This window comes from Nycticebus coucang, chromosome 22, assembly GCF_027406575.1.
Source record: "Nycticebus coucang isolate mNycCou1 chromosome 22, mNycCou1.pri, whole genome shotgun sequence".
Lineage (NCBI taxonomy): Eukaryota > Metazoa > Chordata > Mammalia > Primates > Lorisidae > Nycticebus > Nycticebus coucang.
In genome coordinates, this window is record NC_069801.1 from 7415244 (window position 1) to 7441822 (window position 26579).

The 26579-nt window shown below is 45.1% G+C and overlaps 2 protein-coding genes across 3 annotated transcripts; both read left to right on the plus strand.

The window, feature by feature from the left end:
* The first annotated feature begins 5412 nt into the window (after positions 1-5412).
* CENPS (centromere protein S) lies at positions 5413-25052 on the plus strand. Of its 2 annotated transcripts, XM_053577291.1 has the most exons (6): positions 5431-5543; positions 9639-9762; positions 10891-10924; positions 16836-16902; positions 19712-19887; positions 24953-25052. In XM_053577291.1, exons 1-5 carry the CDS (start codon positions 5496-5498, stop codon positions 19850-19852), a joined length of 414 nt encoding a protein of 137 aa, XP_053433266.1. In that variant the 5' UTR covers positions 5431-5495; the 3' UTR covers positions 19853-19887; positions 24953-25052. The 2 variants fall into 2 exon arrangements, with proteins under 2 accessions (XP_053433265.1, XP_053433266.1); XM_053577290.1 differs by lacking the exon at positions 24953-25052 and having other exon boundaries at positions 5413-5543; positions 19712-20347.
* CORT (cortistatin) lies at positions 25024-26579 on the plus strand. Its single transcript, XM_053577294.1, has 2 exons — positions 25024-25153; positions 26240-26579. The coding sequence occupies exons 1-2, from the start codon at positions 25055-25057 to the stop codon at positions 26456-26458; spliced, it is 318 nt and encodes a 105-aa protein (XP_053433269.1). The 5' UTR covers positions 25024-25054; the 3' UTR covers positions 26459-26579.

The window sequence follows — 26579 nt, forward strand, 5'->3', positions numbered from 1 at the left end:
ATTCATTAAGGATTTTTTGAATTTCTGAGGGGTCTGTTGTTATTTCATCGTTACCATTTCTGATTGATGAAATTAGAGATTTTACTCTTTTTTTCCTGGTTAGGTTGGCCAAAGGTTTATCTATTTTATTGATCTTTTCAAAAAACAAACTTTTGGATTTATTGATCTGTTGTATAATTCTTTTGTTTTCAATTTCATTTAATTCTGCTCTGATTTTGGTTATTTCTTTTCTTCTGCTGGGTTTGGGGTTGGAGTGTTCTTCCTTCTCCAGTTGCTTGAGATGTCCCATTGTTATTAACTTCCTCTCTTTCCATTTTCTTGAGGAAGGCTTGTAGTGCTATAAATTTCCCTCTTAGGACTGCCTTCAGTATCCCAGTGGTTCTGGTAATTCATGTCTTGATTATTGTTTTGTTCCAAAAATTTGGTGATTTCCTTCTTAATCTCATCTATAACCCATCTATCCTTCAGCATGAGGTTGTTTAGCTTCCATGTTTTTGTATGGGTATGCAGGTTCCTGTTGTTATTGAGTTCAACTTTTATTCCATGATGGTCTGAGAAGATGCAAGGAATAATTTGCTGAGGTTAGATTTGTGGCCTAGGATGTGGTCGATTTTGGAGTATGTTCTGTGGGCTGATGAGAAGACTGTGTATTCAGTTTTGTTGGGATGAAATGTTCTGTAGATGTCTCTTAAGTCCAGATGTTGAATGGTTAAGTTTAAATCTAAAATTTCTTTGCTTAGCTTCTTTTTGGAGGATCTATCCAGCACTGCTAAAGGGGTGTTAAAATTTCCAACTACTATGGAAGTGGAGGAAATCAAGTTGCTCATGTCTGTTAGAGTTTTTTATAAATTGAGGTGCGTTCTGGTTGATGCATAAATATTAATAATTGAAATCTCATCATATTGAGTATTACCTTTAATAAATATGGAGTGTCCATCCTTATCCTTCCTTATTTCGGTTGGTGTAAAGCCTATTGCATCTGCGAATAGGATTGCAATGCCTGCTTTTTTCTGCTTTCCATTTGCCTGGAGTATAGATGACCATCACTTCACCTTGAGTCTATATTTGTCTTTTAATGTAAGATGCAATTCTTCTATGCAGCAGATATCTGGCTTGAGTTTTTGTATCCAGTCAGTCAACCTGTGCCTCTTTAGAGGACAATTTAAACTATTCACATTAATTGAGAATACTGATAAGCCTTTCGAGAGTCTGGTGGACATTTTTAATCCTTTTGTGACTGTGGAAGTTGGAATTTGATCAAAATTTTCTGGGTGGGTTTACTTTTGTGGTGGAGGATTACACTGGTCTTTATGGAGGATAGGTCTGAGAATATCCTGGAGAGCTGGTTTAGTTATGGCAAATTTCTTCAACATGTGAATGTCATTGAAGTATTTATTTCTCCATCATAAATGAAACTCAGTTTAGCTGGGTAAAGGATCCTGGGTTGAAAGTTATTTTGTTTTAGGAGATTAAAAGTCAATGACCATCCTCTTGTAGCTTGAAAGGTTTTAGCAGAGAGATCTGCAGTTATTCTAATATTCTTGCCCTTATAGGTGATGGTTTTCTTTCTTTCTTTCTTTTTTTTTTTTTTGTAGAGACAGAGTCTCACTTTATGGCCCTCGGTAGAGTGCTGTGGCCTCACACAGCTCACAGCAACCTCCAACTTCTGGGGTTAAGTGATTCTCTTGCCTCAGCCTCCCGAGTAGCTGGGACTACAAGCGCCCACCACAACGCCCGGCTATCTTTTTTTTTTTTTTTGAAGATGGTTTTCTTTCATCTGGCTGCTTTCATAATTTTCTCCTTCATATTAACTTTAGTGAAATTGATTATGATGTGTCTGGGGGATGTCTTATTTGTGTTGAGTCGTGTTAGAGTTCTGAAACTGTCTGCTATCTGAATTTCAGAATCTCTTGGCATGTCTGGAAAGTTCTCCTTCATAATCTCATGGAGAAGAGACTCTGTGCCTTGTGAAGCCACTTTGTTGCTTTCTGGGATCCCTATTAGATGAGTATTGGTTTTCTTTGAATTATCCCAGAGCTCTCTGAGACAGTGATCTGTTTTTGCCCTCCACTTCTCTTCCTCTCTGAGAGTTTGGGAGTGTTTGAAAGCTTTGTCTTCAATGTCAGAAATCCTTTCTTCTGCTTGCTCCATTCCATTACTGAGGGATTCTACTGTGTTTCTCAGATCTTTGAGGGCTGCAACTTCTTGTCTCAATGTGTCAAAATCTTTGGTCTTTTGATTTTTGAATTTGTTGAATTATTGAGATATCTTTTGGGTTACTGCTTGGAATTCTAATTCGATCTTATTTGCTATCCAGATTCTGAATTCGATTTCTGACATCTCAGCTATTTGTTGTGCATGGGATCTTGTGCTGTGTCTGCCCCATTGATCCTTGGGGAATTGATCTACTCTGATTATTCATATTGCCAGAGGTTTTCTTTTTTTTTTTTTTTTGTAGAGACAGAGACTCACTTTATAGCCCTCAGTAGAATGCCGTGGCCTCACACAGCTCACAGCAACCTCCAACTCCTGGGCTTAAGCGATTCTCTTGCCTCAGCCTCCCAAGTAGCTGGGACTACAGGTGACCGCCACAACACCCGGCTATTTTTTGGTTTTGCAGTTTGGCCGGGGCCGGGTCTGAACCCGCCACCCTCAGTATATGGGGCTGGCGCCCCACCGACTGAGTCACAGGCGCCGCCCTTGCCAGAGTTTTTCTGTTGATTTCGCCTCATGATTGTTTTTTCACCGTTGCCTCTAGCTGTCCTCAGAGCTGGGGAGGTGTCTCTCCAAGATTAGACCCCAGTGGGATCGCTCTATGGTTGCTGGCTCTTTGTAGGGAGTGATTCTGTGTAGTTCCTCTGGGGCTACCCCAGCCAGGGAGTTCTGGTTGTGGAAGTAGCTCTGGAGTATGATACACCCGGATCCAACAACAGAGCTGGAGATGGTGTGCACTGTTCTGGGAGTGCCTGGCACCCAGTGACTTTGGCACAGACAGCCCAAGGCTCCAGCAGTCTCTGGCCAGGAGAAGGGCTCTGCACAGAGGCAGGGAGGGGCTACGGAGGGCACGCGGGTACCAGAGTCCCTGGCCAGACGAGTGAGCTGGTGTGGAGGCAGGGAGGGTACAGGAGGGAGGATGCAGTGTTGAGCGGCTCCTGGTCAGGGCATGCGGAGACCCGGCAGGCGTGGGTTGCAGGTCCTTTTTTTTTTGAGACAGAATTTCACTCTGTCTCCCTCGGTAGAGCGCGCTGGCATCACAGCTCACAGCAACTTCAAACTCTTGGGCTGAAGTGATTCTCTTGTGTTAGCCTCCCAAGTAGCTGGGACTACAGGTGCCCACCACAACGCCTGGCTATTTTTTGGTTGTAGTTATCATTGTTGTTTGGCAGGCCCAGGCTGGGTTTGAATCTGCCAGCTCCAGTGTATGTGGCTGGAGCCCTAGCCGCTGAGCTATAGGCATTGAGCCAGAGCCTTTTTTTTTGAGACAGAGTCTCAAGCTATCACTCTGGGTAGAGTGCTGTGGCATCATAGCTCACAGCAACCTCCAACTCTTGGGCTCAGGAGATCCTCTTGCCTCAGTTTTTTCTATTTTTAGTAGAGACGGGGGTCTCACTTTTGCTCAGGCTGGTCTCGAACTCTTGAACTCAAGCAATCCACCTGCCTTGGCCTCCCAGAGTGCTAGGGGATTACAGGCGTGAGCCACCTTGCTGGCCAACTGCTTCTTCTCTCTTTTTTTTTTTGGCCGGGGACAAGTTTGAACCCACCACCTCTGGTATATGGGGCCAGAGCCCTACTCCTTTGAGCCACAGATGCCGCTCTGACATTCATGTCAGAATTATGCTCTTTTAGGCTTGGCGTCCGTAGGTCAGTGGTTAGGAACCCGGCCACATACACCAAGGCTGGTGGGTTCAAACCCAGCCTGGCCCTGCTAAACAAACAAGCAGCAGCAACAACAACAAAAATAGCCAGGTGCCTGTAGTCCCAGCTAATAGGGAGGCTGAGGCAAGAGAATTGCTTGAGCCCAAGAGTTTAAGGTGGCTGTGAGCTATGACGCCATAGCACCCTACGAAGGGTAACCAAGTGAGACTGTGTCTCAAAAAAAAAGATTATACTCTTTTATCAATGGCAAGCAATGGGAGTTGGAGTGTGGAGTTCCATTTTGGTAAACCACTGAAAGAGAGCAGATCAAAAGGAAATGCAAATTCTTCTCTTTACATTCACCAGCTCCTGTCTTTTAGGATCTGTTTGATAGCCTCAAGGGTTCTTGACTTGTCCCTGAATGAACAATAGGGTGTGTCTGGCCTCTGATCTCAAGGCAGAATCAACAACAGGATCAGAAACCCCCTGTGTTATCTGTCTTCAGCTGAAAGGCAAAAGGCAGCTGCTTATCATCTTGGGGGCATTTTTCCTTTCTTTCTTTGAAATGCCATTCTGTCTCCACTGATCTTTTTTTCTCTTTCCCCATCCATTTCACTCTCTCACTTTCTCTTTCTAAGAAGTTTATCCTTTTATCCTAATGTTGGTCTGGAGAAATCTCTGTCAAGCTCACACACTGCCTTGTGCTGCTCTGCTACTAGCTTTCACTCTAACACTAATAATTGGGCATTGATTTGTAGCCTGATTTTGGCACAGTATTGGTGATGGAATTGTAAAAACTGATGGTGAATTTTACAAGATTTTTTTTTTTTTTGAGACAGAGTCTCACTATGTCGCCCTTGGTAAAGTGCTGTGGTGTCACAGCTCACAGCAACCTCAAACTCTTGGTCTTAAGCGATTCTCTTGCCTCAGCATCCTAAGTAGCGGGGACTACAGGCTCCTGCCAAGACAGCAGGCTATTTTTAGAGACAAGGTCTTGCTCTGGCTCAGGCTGGCCTTGAACCACTGAGCTCCAGCTATCCACCCCCCTCAGCCTCCCAGAGTGCTAGGATTATAGGAGTGAGCCATTGCGCCTGGTAGGATTTTGCAAGATTTTCACTGGAGATATCCGTGTGTGTTTACAGTGGAGTTCTGCTTTTCATTACTTGTAAATTATGGGCTACACATGTTTTATGTCAGTACAATTTACTGTAACAAACCTCTTACCCACTTTGGGAGGCCGAGGCAGGAGGATTAACTTGAGAGGAGCTCAAGAACAGTACAATGTGGTGAGATCCCCGTATCCGCCAAAAATAAAAAACAAACAAAACTTTGTGCCTATACACACGTTTTTTGCGGAGGGCTGGTTGTTGGGCACTGTGCCAGGCGCAGAGTCAGGGTCTGGGGGGACAGCAGGGACCCGCGGTGACGCCCCTGCCCTCGCCTGGCCATCTAACCGAAGGCCAACCGCGAAGGTTTCTCCCCATAGCCGCCGCTAGCGGGCGCGCGCGAGGCGGGGAGTAGCTTCGCGCTTTGTCCCCCCGCGCGGTCCGTTGCTCCCGCAACCGCGGGAAAATCCGACTGCGCCGTCGGGGCCACCGCCTCTTTTGTCCGCTCTTGCTTGCCTGAGGCTGCCCGCTGTGATGGAGGAGGAAGCGGCGGAGGAGCAGCAGCGATTCTCTTACCAACAGGTACAGGAAAAGGGGGTCCCGAGTGGGCTTGGCAAGGACGGAATTCTGGGACATGAAAAGGCCTTATGGCCTCGGTCGACTTCTTTTTTGTGTGTGTGGGGGCCCTCATTCCAGATGTCAGCCACTCGCGCCGTCTGCGCACGCGCTCGTCGGCTGCCGCACGGGGTGCTGGGAGACAGTTTCCGCGGCAACGGAAGCTGAACCCGGCTGCGCGGTCTGGGGAGGACCGGAGCTCGGGCGCGGGCGTCTGACGGCTGTGACTATGCTTCGGAGTTTCCCTCTCACGCGGGGTCGTGGAGAGGGTGGAAGGTGGGCAATAAAAGGGAGAATCCGGGTAACGCGCTGCCCCGGAGCCTTCAACTCTCCGCTTTACAATGGAGGGACCTCTCCATAGAGGCAGAATTCGGACCAGGCCGGCCGGCCCAGAACTCGTCCGGGGGTCGGGTTCGAATCTCGGCCCCGCCACAGTGTGATTGTGTTGGCCCTGGCTCATACGGAGTTTTCTTCTGTGTAAAATCGGAGTTAAGGGTAACCACCTCTTGCGGGGATTCCAGCACCGGGAGAATTCCGGGTGGCAGAATCAGAACAGCGCCGTGCAGAGGTGAGACCTGGAGCGGCAGCCAAGGAGGAGTGACTGAAGACAGGACGTGGGAGATTCCGTAAAGCGTTACATTTCAGCCGCTGCCTACCCGTCCTTTTTGGTTTGAGCAGTTCACACCTTCAGAAAAAAGTTACAAGAATTAAACAATCCCAATGCTAGGATTACGGGCCCCCACCCGGCCCATGTTCTTCTTCCGTTTACTAAACACGGAGATGCTTTTCACCTTGATTCACCACTTTTTAGCATTTTGCTGTATTTCCTTTTTATTCTGAATTATTTGAGAATTAATTGCAGATGTCATTGCACCTTTAACTTTCAATATTTTAGTATGTATCACCCAAGAATAAGGGCATTCTCCTACATCATTTCTAAATCACCCTAGGAGAGTTTAACATTGCTAAAATCCTATTATGTTATTTTTGAGACAGATTCTCACTTTGTCACCCTTGGTAGAGCGCGTTGGCATTATACTTCACAGCAACCTCAAACTCTTGGGCTCAAGAGATCCTCTTGCCTCTGCCTCCTGAGTAGCTGGGACAATAGGCACCCACCACACCTCCGGGCTATTTTTAGTAGAGATGGGGGTCTTGGTCTTGCTCAGACTGGTCTGGAACTCCTGAGAGGCAATCCATCCACCTTGGCCTCCCGGAGTGCTAGGATTACAGGCCCTCACCAGGCCCTATAAAATCCTATTATTGAATATACAGCCCATGTTCAAATGTTTATAGTTGTTCCAAAAATGTTTCTCTGAACCATCTTTTTTATTTCATCCAGGATAGGCATTGCGTTTAATAATCCTGTCTCTTTGGTCTCCTTTTTTTTTTTTTTTTTAAACTGATTGCCTCTGGGCTTTTTTAATTTTTTTATTTTTTTTCAGTTTCCGGCCAGGGCTGGGTTTGAACCCACCACTTCTGGCATACGGGGCTGGTACCCTACCCCTTTGAGCCACAGGCGCCACCTCTTTGGTCTTCTCCAAAGAGACCCTCTTTTTGTCTTTCAGAATATTGATTTTTTTTTTTGTTTGTTTTTTGGCCAGGGCTGGGTTTGAACCCTCTACCTCTGGCATATGGGACCGGCGTCCTACTCCTTGAGCCACAGGTGCCGCCCTGAGAGATTTTTTTTTTTTTCCCCATGGTATCACAGCTCACAGCAACCTCAAACTCTTGGACTCAACCGATTCTTTTGCCTCAGCCTCCCTACTAGCTGGAACTACAGGCGCCCACCACAACGCCTGGCTATTTTCAGAGACAGGGTCTTGCTCTAGCTCAGAGCAGGTCTTGCGCTCAGGTCATCTGCCCGCCTACGCCTTCCAGAGTGCTGGGATTACAGTTGTGAGCCACGGTGCCCAGCCTGAGAATATTGATGGTTTTGAAGAGAGCCCATTCATAGCAAAGGTGTATTGGAGACAAACTTGAGAGTAGGGATTGTCCTTTTTTTTTGTGGTTTTTTGGCCAGGGCTGGGTTTGAACCTGCCACCTCCGGCATATGGGACCGGCGCCCTACTCCTTGAGCCACAGGCGCCGCCCAGGGATTGTCCTTTTTGTTTTTGTGTTCTCAACCCCTAGAGCAGAGCCTGCCTGTCAATAGACAATAAGTAGGTACTGATGAAATGAGACTGCAAAAATGGAGAAATTTGACCCTCAGCTGGGGTGAGCCAATAGCTGATCTCACCATCCATTCAACCAACCATTCTTGGCACTAGGTGGACAGCAGTAAACCAAATTGACAGGGTCCTCCTGCCCTTGAGGAGTTTAGAGTCTATAGTGATTTAGCCTCCAAGTGCAGCAATGTCTACAGCACTGATGAGGACCAGGAGGTATGTGTGGGATAGGAACAGAGAAAATGTCCTGGAGCCAAGAGCATTCAGTAGAATCCTTGTCCTAAAACCCCACCCTACCCCACCCATACCTAAAGCATGACCTCGATCCGGTGAGGATCAAATGCCTGTTGTCCCAGCTACTCCGGAAGCTGAGGCAAGAGGATCATTTGAGCCGAGGACTTCAAAGCTGTAATAGCTGTAAATAACCATTAGACTCCAGGTTGGGCAACATAGTGAGACACTGCCTCTTGGGAAACAAAAAAGATCTAGGAAGGTCTTCACACCGCCTACATTTATGGTTTTTTGCCTCCTCTTTCCTGAGGCCTCAATTTAGCCTAATCTTGTGATAACTAAAGTTAAGGAAGGTAGATGCTTTTCTCATCTGCTGGGCCTCTATCTCAGGTCCTCGACTTATGTTTTTTTCAGTTCCTCCCACCTTGCCTATTCAGTGAACATTTGCAGGTAGATTATTTGTCTTAGTTTCAGCTGTTTCCATGTCTGGTCAGCTGTCTTCAGCTCAGAGACAGAGCATACTCAGTGGCTCCACAGAAGCTTATTGGCAGGTGACTAAGACTGTTGCTTACCTTGTTTTGCTTCTGTCTTGAGGTTCTTTCTTCTCTCTATTTTACTTCTCGGCATGGGGAAGCTGAGGAGCAATGAGAGCCCTGCTGCGGTGGGCCACCAGACTGCCGTATCAGGAGGGTCAGGTGCACCCTGGTGAGCCTTCCCTTGTGCACCCTGTATTTTTGTTCTCTGACATGTGGGCCTGGAGCTGTAGGAACTTGCAGCAGAGACATAGGATCCTGTTGTATTTTCTTCATTAAATGTCTGAAGGACAAACTCCTCTGTTTTTTTTTTTTTTTTTATTATGTTCCCCAAGCACCTAGCATGCACCCTTGCTCAGTGGGCACCGGCCAGATAGTTGTGGAATGGATGAAGTCATGGAGATGCTTGGCAAGCACCAGTTTGATCTCTTTCCCTGCTGACCTGCCATCATAATTCCTTATCTTTACTTGACCTAAATCATAACCGTTAACAAGGAAGTAATGTTGCTACAAGTCACACTCCAGAGGGTCTCGTTAAATTTATAGTATGCTTGAAAAGTCACTCAGCCATTATGGAAAACGCTGAAGGAATTAGGCTGAGCAGATTCTCCTTGGTCTTAATATTTTTTTTTTCTTTTTGAGACAGAGTCTCACTCGGTTGCCCTTGGTAGGGTGCTGTGGTGTCATAGCTCACAGCAACCTTAAACTCTCAGGCTCAAGTGATCCCAAGTAGCTGGCAGGCTTGCCCACCACAACACCCCCCATTTGTCTTTATTTATTTATTTTGAGACAGAGTCTCACTGTGTTGCCCTCAGTAGAGTGCTATGGTGTCGTCGCTCACAGCAACCTCCAATATTTGGGCTTAAGCGATTCTCTTGCCTCAGCCTTCCTGGTGGCTGTGACTACAGGGGCTTGCCAGAACACCTGGCTGTTTTTAGTAGAGATGGGGTCTCACTCTTTCTCCAGCTGGTCTCAAACCTGTGAGCTGAGGCAGTCCACCCACCTTGGCCTCCCAGAGTGCTAGGATTACAGGCATGAGCCACCAGGCCTGGCTTGGTCTTACTTTTTTAAAGTACGAAAGCTCATATTTGCAAACTTACCTATTAAGTATTTTGATTGTTTTTCCCCAGAGGCTAAAGGCAGCAGTTCACTATACTGTTGGTTGTCTGTGTGAGGAAGTTGCAGTGGACAAAGAGATGCAGTTCAGCAAACAGACCATTGCAGCAATTTCGGAGATGACCTTTCGACAATGTGGTATGAATCCTTGGTCCTTCTATCTGTGTGTAAATCTCAAAGGCTGCTTTCGCTTGGGAGCAGTGTGTAGGTGGGAGCTGTGCAGTGTCTGACCAGCAGACAGAGAACATTGTCATCATTGTGCATTCCTCATGAAACACTTCTTTTTCTTGGCTAGAAAATTTGGATATTTTATGGGAAGAACTATTGTTGTTTTTTTCTATTATGCTAATATTGGGGCGCTGACACGATTATTTTATTGTGCTTGACGCTGTCCTGATGGCTGGAACATTAGACATTACATTCTTCCCAGCTGCTCGGGAGGCTGAGGCAAGAGAATCGCGTAAGCCCAAGAGTTAGAGGTTGCTGTGAGCCGTGTGACGCCACGGCACTCTACCCAAGGGCGGTACAGTGAGACTCTGTCTCTACAAAAAAAAAAAAAAAAAAAAAAAAGACATTACATTCTTTATTTCAGTGCTTTACAATATTTTTATATCTCCCATACTTTATTTGACAGCTGAACTTGGGGCATTGATATTTACTTGACTTTAGAGGAAATTAATGTCTTTACAAGCCCTAACTGAAGAATTTAAAGTTAAAGGATAGGGCAGTGCCTGTGGCTCAAAGGAGTAGGGCGCCAGCACCATGTACTGGAGATGGAGGGTTCAAACCCGCCCCCAGCCAAAAACTACAAATAAATAAATAAATAAAGTTAAAGGATAGTTTTTGGAAACCCAAGGTATAGTCACAATTAATGGAAGGCTTGCAATAGATGGTAGAGAGTTCTGAGAAGGACAAGGAGGTCATAATGAATAAAAAAGCTAACAGCTATTCCAAATGGCTGGGCTGCCAGAAGTATCTCCTCCCTGCCTTTAGCAGGGTTTGTTGTATTAGTCATGGTGCTGACTGTAGAAATCAATACTGGGGGTAGCCAGGCGTTGTGGCGGGTGCCTGTAATCCCAGCTACTCGGGAGGCTGAGGCAAGAGAATCACTTAAGCCCAGGAGTTGGAGGTTGCTGTGAGCTGTGTGAGGCCACGGCACACTACTGAGGGCCATAAAGTGAGATTGTCTCTACAAAAAAAAAAAAAAAAGAAATCAATACTGGGGTAAGGGTAGCTAAATTGTATGTCTTTTTTTTTTTTTTCCAGAAAATTTTGCCAAAGACCTTGAAATGTTTGCAAGGTGGGTAGAGACCTTGAATATCTGCTGCTGTGTCTGTTTACATTCTTTTGAGACTCTCCATCTGGTGGTGTATTTCGGGAGAGTGTTAGTTATTCACTTTTTTGTGTATTTTGTGGAGGCTTATCTCTAATCATGACTGCAAGAATATAACGTCTACTTTAATCATGTCGATTCAGACTTGTTTGGGCATTTTTTGAAGTTTTCCAAGTGTTTTTTGTTAAAGAACCCAAGTCATTCATTTCCAGGTTAAAAAAGATATGAATAATCTCCAAAAGTCTGAATGTAAGTGGTGAGTGCCTGTTTTAAAACCCACAGCTTCAGGAGGGCTTGATGGCTCAGGGTCTGAGATGCAGCGTCTGGGGGTGGCTGCCCCTCTGCAGAGGGGGCCGTTTTGTATTCTGCCTGGTAATTGCTTGCAGGTGGACAGATAATGACAGGCAGAAGCTTTCTTTTGCTGCATTTATCACAAGTAAGACACACTCCTTAGAAAGTGGGTGACTTGCTTTCAGCTGGTAAAGCTCTGGCTTTTACAGGTGATTTACACTCCTCTCTTCAATTAGTACCTCAGGTAATTGAAAACAATTGCAATGAATTGCTTTTATGAAGCAATTTGAATGACTAAGGCCTGAAAGGGCTAAAGCTTTCTAATTTGCTGCCACTTCCATTCAGTGCCAGCCTCTCCCACACCCCATGCTTTTCACCTTGCTCCCCTGAGCTCTTTGTTTCTCAGATGCAAGGTTTGAATGAATTAAAGCAGTAGGTTCTCAGAGGGCAGGCTCTAAATCTTTCCTATTCCTGTATATATTAGTGCCTAAAAACTACTTAGCATCTCCAGCCTGGCCAGAAGGGACAAGACAGTACTGTAGGCGACTAGATGGCTCTGTGGCTCATTCATTGAATTCAGGCACTTGCCCTCCCCTCATAAGATATATTTATCACCTTTACTTGCCATTTCTGTGTTAGCTGTAGGATGAGACAACGGAAAATTTAAAATTCTTTTGTAAAAATTGTAGAAACAAAATGAAATTAGAAACATTTAGTTTAGTAACACTTAAGCTTTCAGGTATTCTGTGTCTTTTATAATTACATACAAGGTTGATTTGCCTTCTGCTGGGTAATCAGGGGTGAAGTGGAAGGTGAGGGTAATAAGACAGAGACTGGGGCGGCGCCTGTGGCTCAGTTGGTAGGGCGCCGGCCCCATATACCGAGGGTGGCGGGTTCAAACCCAGCCCCGGCCAAACTGCAACAAAAAAATAGCTGGGCGTTGTAGCGGGCGCCTGTAGTCCCAGCTACTTGGGAGGCTGAGGCAAGAGAATCGCCTAAGCCCAGGAGTTGGAGGTTGCTGGGAGCTGTGTGACGCCAAGGCACTCTACCGAGGGCCATAAAGTGAAACTCTGTCTCTACAAAAAAAAAAGACAGAGACTGTCAGCTCTGTAAGGAAGCACATCATCTTACATGTAAGAGAGTTTGTGGACAGGCTGTCAGCTGCTGTTCTCTAAGATGGAACTCCAGAGACGTCCTTTACTATAAGAGATGGCTCATCTGCGGCAGTATCTGGGCGAGGACAGAGTCCAGTCATGAGGTCCTTGTGGGTTCGGGTAGTGCCCTTCTTCCTGGGCGCAGTCTACACATGTAGAGCTTTGAAGACTCATCCTTTGTTTGAATTTTACATTCATTTTCATGATATTTCAGTTTGGCTGCATACAAAAAGGTGTTGTTTTAACATTTATCCCTCAATAGTGGTATTCCCAGAAGGTCTTGCTTTAAGTTGTCCCTGTCATATTTTCTCTACTCCTAAGACGATTATTACCCAAATTTGAGAAATCCAAAATATCCACTGCTTTAGGTCTTTATAGCCTGTCCTGGGGGCCTAACCAGTAATTATAATATTGTTTTTTCTTTTCTTTTTTTTTTTTTTGAGACAGAGTCTCAGTTTGTTGCCCTCACCCTGGGTAGAGTACCATGGCATCATAGCTCACAGCAACCTCAAACTCTTGGGCTCAAGTGATCCTCTTGCTTCAGCTTCCTGAGGAGCTGGGACTACAGGTGCCCGCCACAATGCCTGGCTGTTGGTTTTTTTTTTTTTTTTTGTAGAGACAGAGTCTCACTTTATGGCCCTCGGTAGAGTGCCGTGGCCTCACACAGCTCACAGCAACCTCCAACTCCTGGGCTTAAGGCGATTCTCTTGCCTCAGCCTCCCAAGCAGGGCTGTTGGTTTTTTAAAAATGGGGTCTTGCTCTTGCTTAGCCTGGTGTAGAACTCTGAGCTCAAGCAGTCTGCCCACCTGAGCCTCCCAGAGTGCTAGGATTACAGATGTGAGCTACGGAGGCCGGCCCTAACATTGTTTCTATAAGAAAATGAATTTAGGCTCGGCGCCTGTGGCTAAAGCGGCTAAGGCGCCAGCCACATACATAACCTGAGCTGACAGGTTCGAATCCAGCCCAAGCCCGCTAAACAACAATGACGGCTGCAACCAAAAAATAGCCGGGCGTTGTGGTGGGCACCTGTAGTCCCAGCTACTTGGGAGATGGAGGCAGGAGAATTGCTTGAGCCCAGGTTTTTTTTTTTTTTTGTAGAGACAGAGTCTCACTGTACTGCCCTCCGGTAGAGTGCCGTGGCATCACACGGCTCACAGCAACCTCTAACTCTTGGGCTTACGCGATTCTCTTGCCTCAGCCTCCCGAGCAGCTGGGACTACAGGCGCCCGCCACAACGCCCGGCTATTTTTTTGTTGCAGTTTGGCCAGGGCTGGGTTTGAACCCGCTACCCTCGGCATATGGGGCCGGTGCCCTACTCACTGAGCCACAGGTGCCGCCCTTTTTTTTTTTTTTTTTTTGAGACAGAGCCTCAAGCTGTCACCCTGGGTAGAGTGCTGTGGCATCACAGCTCACAGCAACTTCTAACTCCTGGGCTCAAGGGATTCTCCTCCCTCTGCCTCCCAAGTAGCTGGGACTACAGGCGCCCACCACAACGCCCGGCTATTTTTTCTTTTCTTTTTTTTTTTGAGACAGTCTTACTATGTCGCGCTTCATAAAGTGCTGTGGCGTCATAGCTCACAGCAACCTCCCAACTCTTGGGCTTAAGCGATTCTCTTGCCTCAGCCTCCCAAGTAGCTGGGACTACAGGCGCCCGCCACAACGCCCGGCTATTTTTTGGTTGCAGTTATTATTGTTTAGCAGGCCTGGGCTGGGCTCGAACCCGCCAGCTTCAGTGTACGTGGCTGGCGCCCTACTCACTGAGCTATGGGCGCCGGGCCCCAGCTATTTTTTGGTTGCAGCCGTTATTGTTGTTTGGCGGGCCTGGGCTGGATTTGAACCTGCCAGTTCAGGTGTATGTGGCTGGCGCCTTAGCCGCTTGAGCCACAGGCGCGGAGCCTTGAGCCCAGGAGTTGGAGGTTGCTGTGAGCTGTGATGCCACAGCACTCTATCCAGGGCAACAGCTTGAGGCTCTGTCTCAAAAAAAAAGAAGTTATCTCTTGAAATGAACATTATCTCTTGACGTGCAGATATCAGGGTTGTTATCTCATGACAAGTAGATATTGCCAATCATGATGGGATGACACATAGTGTTTGCACATGTAGTAGAATGTGAAGGATTAATTTGACCAAATTATGGGGTATAATTTCTGTGCAATTGTATTTTTTTAACTTAGCAGGTACTCAGTGATGACTACTATGTATGCTGGCCACTTTGCTCATTGTTAAGGATACGAAGATTCCTACTTATTTCTGTTTACAAAGTTTTTTTTTTTTTTTTGAGACAGAGTCTCACTGTGGTGTCCTCGGTAGAGTGTCTTGGCGTCACAGCTCACAGCAACCTCAAACTCCAGGGCTCAAGTGATTCTCTGGTTGTAGCGTCCCAAGTAGCTAGGACTATAGGCACTTGCCACAACAACCAGTTTTTTTTTTTTTTTTAGAGATGGGGTCTTGCTCTTGCTCAGGCTGGTCTCCAACTCCTGAGCTCAAGCAATCCGCCTATCTTGGCCTCCCAAAGTGCTAGGATTATAGGTGTGAGCCACCATGCCTGGCCTGTTTATAAAATTTTCCTTATTTTGGGTGAGGGGAAGTTAGAAATGGCAAGAGTGTATTGAATAGAACATTTTTTTTTCATTTAGTGAGGGTACGAGCATGAATATTGCAAAAGGAAACATATTTGTTTATAATATGATTTGAGTGTTGATATAGATCAGTTTTTACCTTATGACATTTCCAGAAATATTTTTTTTTTTTTTTTTTTTTTTTTTTTTTTGGCCGGGGCTGGGTTTGAACCCGCCATCTCCGGCATATGGGACCGGCGCCCTACCCGCTGAGCCACAGGCGCCGCCCCCAGAAATATTTTTGTTACAGAAAGGAAGGTGCATTGGTATTTTCAGTGAATTTAGATTCCCAACCCCACGTCTTGGAAAGCATCATCCTGTGACTTCTGTAGAATGTTAACAGTTTCCTGCCTTTTCTCTGGTAACACTTCCATCTTTTACTGAACTCAAAGTAATTACTTGTTGCATAGGACAGAGAGCTTTTTTTTTGAGACAGAGTCTCATATGTCGCCTTGGATAGAGTGCTGTGGCATCACAGCTCACAGCAACCTCAAACTCTTGAGCTTAAGCAATTCTCTTGCCTTAGTCTCCCAAGTAGCTGGGACTGCAGGCATCTGCCACAATGCCTGACTATTTTTTGGTTGCAGTTGTCGTTGTTTGGCAGGCCCAGGCCAGGCTTGCACCCACCAGCTTTGGTGTATGTGGCTGGCGCCCTACTCACTGAGCTATGGTGCTGAGCCTGAATAGAGCTTATTATTTCAAATTATCTTTCATAGCAAAGAAAAGAGGACTAGAGTGAGAATTAATTTCTTTCTTTTTTTTCCTTTTTTTTTGTTGCAGTTTGGCTGGGGCTGGGTTTGAACCTGCCACCCTCGGTATATGGGGATGGTGCCCTACTCACTGAGCCACAGGCACCAGCTAAGGAGCGAGAATTTCAGTCCAAGTTGTGAGCAGGAAACAGACTCCAGTTTTAAGGCTGTTCTGTGTTCCCTCTGGGATATTGTGGAGGCAACGCTTTAACTGCTGGTGGGAAAGGGGGCATTAGAAGGCATCTGCATGTGCTTTGTCCTGTAAGTCAGCTTTTGGAGAAGAGTTTCAGAATTTTTTTTTCCTACTTTTTATTTATGGCCCCCCAAACAGAGGTTTAGTTTCAGGATCTTGGCCAGGTGCATGGCTCACACCTGTAATCCTAGCACTCTGGGAGGCCGAGGTGGGTGGATTACCTGAGCTCAGGATTTCCAGACCAGCCTGAGCAAGAGCCAGACCCCATCTCTAAAAATAGCAGGGTGTTGTGGCAGGCGCCTGTAGTCTCAGCTACTCAAGAGGTGAGGCAAGAAGATTTCTTGAGCCCAAGAGTTTGAGGTTGCTGTGAGCTGTAACGCCATTCAACCCTAGGGTGACTAGGTAAGACTCTGACTCCCTGCACCCCCCAAAAAAGTAAGGATCTTGATGTAAATTAAAGCCATGCTTCTCAGAAATTTCTGATCTCTATGAAGGCAGAGGAGATCTTTGTACTGTAAGACTCGTTTCTTCTACACTAAAGTTACACACTGACGTTCTTTTTGCTTTTTCTGTGGTGTTTGCTGTGACCAAACAAGTCACTTTTAACTCCTCAGACTTCTTTCTGTGTTCTTACTCTTTGGGTACAGTTGGTCTTCAGGTAAAGGTGGGCAGATAGGCATCTATCTGCTTTCTCTTGGTCTCTTTATTTAATTGATATCTTGGCTAGTAACTTCACTTGTTTTTGTGTCACTGTTGCTTAATGACCTTGATCTAAAAAAGATCAGTTTGGAGTCTGACCATGAACTTTAGTGTTTCATCAAAACTTTAAATAATACCAAGCATTTTGGTGACTTGTTTCTGCCCTCTCTACAGACATGCGAAAAGAACCACAATTAACACTGAAGATGTGAAGCTGTTAGCCAGAAGGAGTAATTCACTGGTGAGAGATGAATTTCTTTCCTCACTCCCCTTTCCCATCAGAATACATTATTCCCAATTAATCACTTGAAGCCATGAAGTTATTCCCCAGGGCACCTTGCATTAACAACTAGAGATGGTTGAACTATTCAGACCTGCCCGTAATTTACAGTCTTTCTTTCATTATGATGGATCTTGCTAAGCCAATTTGAAATTTTCTAATCAGCACTCTCTGGATTTCATAATTTGCTTTTTTTGTAATATCTCAAAACTTTGCTCCTATGTTTCATTTACAATATGATGTCAGAGACTGGTCACAGGCTGGAGTCTATAGGCATAGCTTTGTTATGGTGTTCATGATTCTTCTGATGGGCCAGGTAAGAAGGCGTATCTATATGGCTGAATGTATAGGGAAAAGTAGACTTTTAAAAAATCTTCTCGGGCGGCACCTGTGGCTCAAGGAGTAGGGCGCCGGTCCCATATGCCGGAGGTGGCGGGTTCAAACCTAGCCCCGGCCAAAATAAAAAAAAAAATAAAAAATAAAAAATAAAAAATAAAAAATCTTCTCAAGTCTAGGGCTGGATGTGGTGGCTTACGCCTGTAATGCCAGCACTTGGGAGGCCAAGGCAGGTGGATTGCCTGAGCTCACAGGTTTGAGACCAGCCTAAGCTAGAGTGAAACCTAGTGTCTAAAAATAGCCGGGCATTGTGGCAGGTGCCTATAGTCCCAGCTACTTGGGAGGCTGAGGCAAGAGAATTGCTTAAGCCCAGGAGTTTGAGGTTGCTGTGAGCTGTGACGCCACGGCACTCTACCAAGGGTGATAAAGGGAGACTCTGTCTCAAAAAAAAAAAAAATCTTACCCTCAATGAATCCCCAACAATAAATAAAAAAAAAAAAAAAAATCTTTTTCAAGTCTGGAAATCACTGACTAAGCCCTCACATTCCAGGTGAAGACACTGGCACCCAGAGATGCCGTGATCATCCCAGGTTTTACAGTTTTCTGAGACCACTTTTTGTTTGTTTATTTTGAAACAAGGTCTTGTTCTCTTGCCCAAGTCAGAGTACAGTAGCATCATCACAGCTCACTGCAATCTCAAAGTCTTGGGCTTAAGCGTCCCCAGCCTCCCTAGTAACTGGGACTATAGGCGAGTGCCACCCTGCCTGGCTAATCTTTCTATTTATTATATAGGCAGGGTCTCACGGCACTGTTCAGGCTGGTCTCAATCTCCTAGCCTCAAATGATCCTCCCGTCTCCACCTCCCAAAATGGTTGGTATTAACAGGCATGAGCCACTGCGCCTGGGAGGGTTTATAGATATTATTTTACATATATTATTTAATCCTTACAATTGCCCTGTACTTTTTTTTTTTTTTTCTTTTCAGTTTTTGGCCGGGGCTGGGTTTGAATCCACCACCTCCGGTATATGGGGCCGGCGTCCTACTCCTTGAGCCACAGGCACCGTCCTGCCCTGTACTTTTTTTTTTTTCTTTTCTTTTCTTTTTAATGACAGGATCTTGTTCTGTTGCCTAGGCTAGAGTACAGTGGCATGATCATAGCTCATGGTAGCCTTGAATTCCTGGGCTCAAGTGATCCTCCCACCTTAGGCTCCTGAGTAGCAGGGACTATAGGTATACACTACCATGGCTGGCTTATTTTTCTATTTTTTGTAGAGATGGGGTCTTACTATGTTGCCCAGGCTGATCTTAAACCCCGAGGCTCAAGTGATCCTCCTGCCTTGGCCTCCCAAAGTGCTGAGATTATAGGCATGAGGCACCACACTCAGTCTGTTTTTATTTTGGACTCTATTAACTTTTTTTTTTTTTGTAGAGACAGAGTCTCACTTTATGGCCCTCGGTAGAGTGCCATGGCATCACACAGCTCACAGCAACCTCCAACTCCTGGGCCTAAGCGATTCTCTTGCCTCAGCCTCCCGAGTAGCTGGGACTACAGGCGCCCGCCATAACACCCAGCTATTTTTTGGTTGCAGTTTGGTCGGGGCCGGGTTTGAACCCGCCACCCTCGGTATATGGGGCCGGCGCCTTACCGACTGAGCCACAGGCGCCACCCTCTATTAACTTTTTTCATCTAATAGAACCTCATTACTGAAGAATGCAGTTAAATTTATGTTTTTGACTAAGTCCTTGTGAGGACAAGGAGCTTGTTTAGCTTCTATCCTTTGTACCTGGTACTTAATAGTTGCTCAGTAAATTTTAGTTGGATAAATTGGGGTATTGATTATACTTGTGTTTTGTAGAGTATATTTGTGATTGGCATGCCTTTTACACCTTCTACAAGCTTCAACTTTTTTTTTTAGAGACAGAGTCTCACTTTATTGCCTTCAATAAAGTGCCGTGGTGTCACAGCACACAGCAACCTCCAACTCCTGGGCTTAGGCTATTCTCTTGCCTCAGCCTCCTGAGTAGCTGGGATTATAGGTGCCTATCCCACAATGCCTGGCTATTTTTTGTTGCTGTTTGGCCAGGGCCGGGTTTGAACCCACCATCCTCGGTATATGGGGCTGGCGCCCTACCCACTGAGCCACAGGCTCTGCCCAGGCTTCAACTTTTTAATTCTTTTGATTATTCAAGGAACTCTTACATTGAAGTATCTTGCTTGGAAGATATGTGAATAGCCATTGACTTTTGTAGTTTATTCCTTTTTCTAGAATAAATTTTGAAGCCGTATTTAAATCTAAGAAATGTCATCTAGGCTTTTCCACCCAATTCTTTGGGTGTAGGTAGTTGGGGAGGGTGTAGTTACTTATTTTTTTTAGGCTTATAAAATGGTTTATAACCAGATATAAATACAGGTTTTTTTCCCCTTTTTTGTAGGTAAAATACATTACTGAGAAAAGTGAAGAGATTGCTCAGATTAACCTAGAACGAAAGGCAAAGAAGAAAAAGAAATTAGAGGATGAAAACAAAAATTTAAATGAGCCAGCAGAGCCTGGAGCAGAGGAAAGTGAGAATTAAACTCTCTCAACACATGGAAAATGCAGTTTTAGCAGGTAGAGTCACCTAGAAGTATGTATTGTCACAAAAAGAATTTTGAAGGGATAAGTAGAAATTAAAAAATAAAAGGCCAGGCAGCTTTTTGTCCTATCTTCTCTAAGTCATTAACTGCTAAATCTAGTTTAAAAGTGAACTGGAAATTCTTAAGCAAAATACTCCCAAGCCCACACAAAAGTCATGTGTTTGGAGGATATGTGCTGGAAATTTTGTCTTTGCAATTAAAAAAAAATTGTGCTAGCAATTAAACATGGTTGACTTTTTTTTTTTTTTTGTAGAGACAGAGTTTCACTTTACTGCCCTCAATAGAGTGCCATGACCTCACACAACTCACAGCAACCTCCAGCTCTTGGGCTTACGCAATTCTCTTACCTCAGCCTCCTGAGCTGGGCATTGGTGGCAGGTGCCTGTAGTCCCAGCTACTCAGGTGGCTGAGTCAAGAGAATTATTTAAGACCACAGGCGCCTGCCATAACGCCTGGCTATTTTTTGTTGTAGTTTGGCTGGGGCCGGGTTTGAACCCACCACCCTCGGTATATGGGACCGGCGCTTTACTCACTGAGTCACAGGCACTGCCCCCATGGTTGACATTTTCAAGCAAAAATTACAGTTATTTATAATTATTTCTTCATTCTTTGATAAATTTTTCTAGGTTAAATGACAATCTCTGAAAGAGGAATAAAGCTATATTTATTTAGCTCTTCTGATTACTAATGTTTTTAATACATGCCACCTGTAATCACCAGGTAAAAGGATGTATGTTTGGGAATGGTCCTTTTAATTTTTTTTTTGAAGACAATCACCCTGGGTATAGTGCTGTGGCGTCATAGGTCACAGCAACCTCAAACTCCTGGGCTCAAGTGATCCTCTTGCCTCAGCCTCTGATATAGCTGGGACCATAGATACCTGCCACAGCGCCCGGCTAGTTTTTCTATTTTTAGTAGAGATGGGGTAGAGATAGGAAAGCTTCCAACACAATGGAATGGGTTCTGATTGGGTTGTACTAAAGCACTGAATTTAAACTTTATGCTTTGAGGTTAATAAATAACTAATCATTTGTGGGTATGGTGGCTCACGCCTATAATCCCAGCACTTGGGAGGCCAAGACAGTGAATTGCCTGAGCTCACAGGTTCAAGACCAGCCTGAGCTGGCACCTGTGGCTCAAGGAATAGGGCGCCAGACCCTTATGCTGGAGGTGGCCGGTTCAAACCAAGCCCCGGCCAAAAACCGCAAAAAAAAAAAGACCAGCCTGAGCAAGAGTGAGAACCTGTCTCAAAAAAATAGCTGGGTGTTGGTGGCAGGTGGCTGAGTCAAGAGAATCATTTAAGGCCAAGTGTTTGAGGTTGCTGTGAGCTGAGACACCACAGCACTCTACTGAGGGTGACATAGTGAGACTCTGTCTCCAAAAAAAAAAAAAATGTGCCTGTAGCTCAGTGGCTAAGGCGCCAGCTCCAGCCACATGCACCAGGGCTTGTGGGTTCAAACCCAGCCCAGGCCTGCCAAACAACAATGACAACTACAACAAAAAAATAGCCAGGTATTGTAGCAGGCGCCTGTAGTTCCAGCTACTTGGGAGGCTGAGGCAAGAGAATTGTTTAAGCCCAAGAGTTTGAAGTTGCTGTGAGCTGAGACTCCATAGAACTCTACTGAGGGTGACATAGTGAGACTGTCTCAAAAACAAACAAACAAAACCTAATAATTTGATCTCATGTTAATTACAATATATGTGTATCATATTTGTGAAAGAAAAGTGAATCATAAAGCCTTCCATTCTTATAGTACATTCAGCCAAAGACCCATCTGTTAGCAGTTTCATTTTTGGATAAGCTCCCTCTAAACTCATAAAGAAGAGTTTAGGGAATAGAGACTATGGACTTGCCAAAGGTTGACAGATCGAGATTTGCATCTTGGGTTTCAACTCTAGACTTTGTGCTTTGTTAGTGAACAGTGTTAAAAATCCCATGGAATGAGGTTGTATGTAGCAAAAAAAAGAAGTGGTTAGAAATGTAACGTGTAATTTTTATAGATTCTGTAGCTTCTGAATCTCAGTATACAAATGACTTGAAATGGTGAGCCTGTGAGTGCTGTGGGTGTCCTGTGAATATCAATGAGTTGAGTTTAGGACCTCCTGGTTGGTGTGGATATTTTTGTGTCAAGTTTTCTAGTCAGATGAGAAAACTGACTTGATATTTATGTAGTCTTCTGATTGATTTGGCATGCTTGTGGATGACCTGTGTATATAAGACCACAGGGTCTTATAATGTATTTTTCAGGTATTTTAACACCTGGGAGGACAGACTTCATTACGAATTAGCTGACTCGACTCCCCTTCCTCTGTGAGCTGCCTCTTCCTCTGCACATTCCATTTAGGGTTTAGTTTACTCTGGAATGTCATCCTTTACAATTCTATCTTTGGAGACAGATGGCAGGAAGGACTTTAGAGGGTGCTTCTTCGTAGGCTTGCTTCCTCAGAGTTTTGGAAGCTCATCTGTGTTTTCCCTGACCTTCAGATGATTAACCATATAAAGAAGCAAATGTCTTTGAAATAAATGTGACCTGGTAAATAGAGGCAATTTGCATTTAAAATATTTTCTATCCCTCCTACTTAGAACAATTATGGAAAAAGCTTGAAATGAAACAGCCTGTGTTAATTTTTTATCACTGACATTATTGGAACCAGTGAGGTTTCACAGCATCCCCACTGTACATAGCAGCAGCTGGAATGCACAGGGAAAGGTCTACACTGTGCTTGTATATAGCTGGTTTCTTTCTTTCTTTTTTTTTTTTTTGTGGTTTTTGGCCAGGGTTGGGTTTGAACCCGCCACCTCTAGCATATGGGACCGGCGCTCTACCCCTTTGAGCCACAGGTGCCACCCTGTAGCTGGTTTCTTAAAGCCCAGATGTCCAAGAAAGGTTAATCGGGCATGCTAATTCCTTTTGCCGAATTATGGAAATCCACGAGGAGAACTCTTCATAGAGATCATCAGTCTCCCCCTCCATAGGAACCCCTTTTACAGCATTCCTGATGCATGTATGGTTCCCAGGTTCTCCTGAACTCCTCCAGGGATGGAAAAGCTTTTCTATTATTGATGCGCTCCCCAACTCCTGGGTTGCAGACTGATACTGGTTCATGGCCTGTTAGGAACCTGGCTGCACAGTAGGAGATTAGCAGAGGGTGAACTAGTGAAACTTCATCTGTATTTACAGGCACTCCCCATCGATAGCAGCTTTGCCTGAGCTCCACCTCCTTCAGATCAACCAGTGACATTAGAATCTCATAGTAACAGGAGCCCTACTGTAAACTGCATGTGGGGGGATCTAAGTTGCATGCTCTTAATGAGAATTTACTGCCTGATGATCTGAGGTAGAGATGTAATGCCCTTGAATTATCCCAAAACTATCCTCTCCCCACCCCCCCACTCCCATCTGTGAAAAAAATGTGTTCCATGAAACCCATCCCTGGTGTCAAAAAGGTTGGGGACTGCTGCATTATTGGGCACTATTTTTTACAAGTTTCTTCTTTTTTTTTTTTTTTTTTATTGTTGTTGTTTGAGACAGAGTCTCACTTGGTTGCCCTGGGTAGAGTGCGTGGGTCACAGCTCACAGCAACCTCAAACACTTGGGCTCAAGCGATTCTCTTGCTTCAGCCTCCTGATTAGCTAGGACTACAGGCTCCTGCCACAATGCCTGGCTATTAGAGATGGGGTCTCACTCTAGCTCAGGCTGAAAGTTTCTTCTGCTTATAAAGAAAACTCTGGGCTCAAGGCCTGTAGCAGAAGTGGCTAAGGCGCCAGCCACAAACACCAGAGCAGGCAGGTTCGAATCCAGCCTAGGCCTGCCAGACAATGACAGCTACAGCCAAAAAATGGCCAGGTGTTGTGGTGAATGCCTGTAATCCCAGCTACTTGGGAGGCTGAGGCAAGAGAATCGCCTGAGGCCAGAAGTTGGAGGTTGCTGTGAGCTGTGATGCTACAGCACTCTACCCAGGGCGACAGCTTGAGGCTCTGTCTCAAGAAAAAAACAAAAAGAAAGAAAGAAAACTCTACATTCTTCTAATGTCTATCTAGGTCCTAGTTCTGCTCTTTAGAATAAGTAATCATTGTTTTTTAAAATAATATAGGCCAAAAGGGGAAAGGGAGGAGAGGGGAAGAGGGAGGATGGGCGGAGGGAGGGTAATTGGTGGGACCACACCTACGGTGCATCTTACAAGGGTACATGTGAAACTTATTAAATGTAGAATATAAATGTCTTAACACAATAACTAAGAAAATGCCAGGAAGGCTATGATAACCAGTATGATGAAAATATGTCAAATGGTATATAAAACCAGTGTATGGAAAAATTAAAAAAATAAAATAAAAAAATAAAAATAATATAGGCCAGGTGAGGTGGTTCACACCTGTAATCCCAGCACTCTGGAAGGCTGAGGCAGGTAGATTGCCTGAGCTCACGAGTTCAAAACCAGCCTAAGCAACATTGAGACGCTGTCTCTAAAAAAATAGCCAGGCGCTGTGGGGTGCCTATAGTCCCAGCTACTAGGGTGGCTGAGGCAAGAACATCGCTGAAGCCCAGGTGTTTGAGATTGCTGTGAGTTGTGACGCCATGGTATTCTACTGGGGGCAAGAAAACAAGAGTCAGGGGCTACTGTCAGAGTGTCTCTCTCTGCCCTCATTGCCTTTGTGTTTTTTCTGCTTGTAGCAGACTCAGTCATGCTTTTATATGGGCACAATTTCACACTTAAGTTCCTTATCTACGCCTAATTTTATATGATGTTAAATCACTTGTTTTTGTTCTTGTGGCTTCCTGCTTGCTATCAGTGTAATTATGAGGAAGTAGAACATCTTCATAAGCAAACACACATGCATTCCAAAATAAGAGCAGATTCACTCTCAACACAGGAAAAGAACCGAGGCTTTAATTAAGGGGTTAAATACAACCCCAAAGCGCTTTTGTGGGCACTGATTGCTCAGGCTTATGCGTCACTGCGCGAGTAAAGAGGGATACAGGTTTTAGACATGTATAGACAAAAAAACAGCTGGAGTTTGAGCTTAAAATACCCCCCAGTCTCCAAAGAAGAGGCCCAAGTCCACACGACGTTGATCTCAGGGCTGCTAAGCAAGAAAAGCAGCAGCAGCAGCAACGCGGGAGAAGTGCCAGCCAGCCCGGATGCCGCTGCCTCGGGGCCTCCTGCTGCTGCTGTTCTTTGGGGCCACAGCCATGGCTGCCCTGCCCCTGGAGGGTGGCCTCACTGGCCAAGACAGCAGGGTGAGTACAGACCCTGCTCAGCCCCACACTGGCCCACTCCCTGTCTGTCTGCTTTTGTTGACACTTTTGGCCACGTGTGCCAAGCCCCCAGCATCTGCATGGCAAGTTGTGTGCGTGGGTTGCAGTTCACAAGTAGGACAAGACGCAGGGCTGAACTTTGTAGCGTTCTTGACTGGCCTGGGTATTGTGATGTCGCACTCAGGACATTGGTTCTCGTTTACCTTCACTTGTCCCGACCCGGGAAGTTTGTTAGAAACCACTGTAGCTCAAGGGGACCCTCTTTTTTATTTATTTATTTTTATTAAACCATAGCTGTGTACATTAGTGCCAGTGTGCTCCGTCTGCTAGTCCGTGAGACGCTGAGTGATTGTCCCAGTCTATTGCAGCTCAATCATGGCTCTGCAAATGCCCCCACGAGTCATACGGACTAGCGTATGCTCTCAATGGTGCAGATTAATTGACATCATTACATTTTCCTTGTGAGAATTTGTAACTTTATGAGGTGATTTATTTTTCTTTTTTCCATTTTGAAAAAGTTCCAAGAAAGAGTATATAAAGTTGACCATTAAAAATGGATTTTTCTCTGAAATTACCAGATGAGTTTCAGACAGGTCATTTATCATCAGATTACTCCTAGATGCTTTCTAAGGAACTTGAAAGAGCAGAATATAACATCTCAGTCTAGTCTGATCTGTCTCAAAGAGCAGCTTGTGGACATCCAGGTGTGTGTCCAAAGATGGAAAAAATGAGCTAAATTAGCCTCATTCACCTCAGGGAGGGGGACTTCTTAATTGCCAGTCTCTTGGTGGGAGAAAATGGCAGATTTCCTGACCTCTTCTAATTAAGGGCTTCAGCAAGGATTGGGGGACAAAACCAGCAGCTCTTTTTCCTTGACTGAAAATTATCTTTTTTCTAATTAGAGCAGGTTCTTTAAGGTATTGTCTTAACTTTCTCACCTTTTAAATGAAATGTGATTTATTGTCATGGGGCATTTTTTTTTTAAAGTAAGGGATTGTGTATATTTTAATGCTGGCTGAGCCAGACTGTTGATTTTTCTTTTCTTTGCCATCTGCTTCTCTTTAAAAGCATATGCAGGAAGCAGCAGAAACAAAGAAAAGCAGCCTTTTGACTTTCCTTGCTTGGTGGTATGAGTGGACCTCCCAGGCCAGTGGCAGGCCCCTCACAGGAGGGGAAGCCTGGGAGGTGTCCAAACGGCAGGAAGGCCGGCCCCTTCAGCAGTCCACTCACCGAGATAAAACGCCCTGCAAGAATTTCTTCTGGAAGACCTTCTCCTCCTGCAAGTAAAACTCCACCCATTACTCACGGAAACCGTGTAATGATGGACCTCAATAAAATGTGTTGAACAGCAGTGATCTTCCTCTTTAGGGTAGTATTTTCTCTTTCCCATGTCATTTGTAAAGTATTT

What these genes read in the sequence shown, in the direction of transcription:
- CENPS (XM_053577290.1), top strand. Translation starts at nt 5,496, where the DNA reads ATGGAGGAGGAAGCGGCGGAGGAGCAGCAGCGATTCTCTTACCAACAG. An exon ending in AGCGATTCTCTTACCAACAG is followed by an intron (nt 5,544 to 9,638) that starts GTACAGGAAAAG and finishes GTTTTTCCCCAG; the next exon opens with AGGCTAAAGGCAGCAGTTCA. An exon ending in CCAGAAGGAGTAATTCACTG is followed by an intron (nt 16,903 to 19,711) that starts GTGAGAGATGAA and finishes CCTTTTTTGTAG; the next exon opens with GTAAAATACATTACTGAGAA.
- CORT (XM_053577294.1), top strand. Translation starts at nt 25,055, where the DNA reads ATGCCGCTGCCTCGGGGCCTCCTGCTGCTGCTGTTCTTTGGGGCCACA. An exon ending in TCACTGGCCAAGACAGCAGG is followed by an intron (nt 25,154 to 26,239) that starts GTGAGTACAGAC and finishes TCTCTTTAAAAG; the next exon opens with CATATGCAGGAAGCAGCAGA.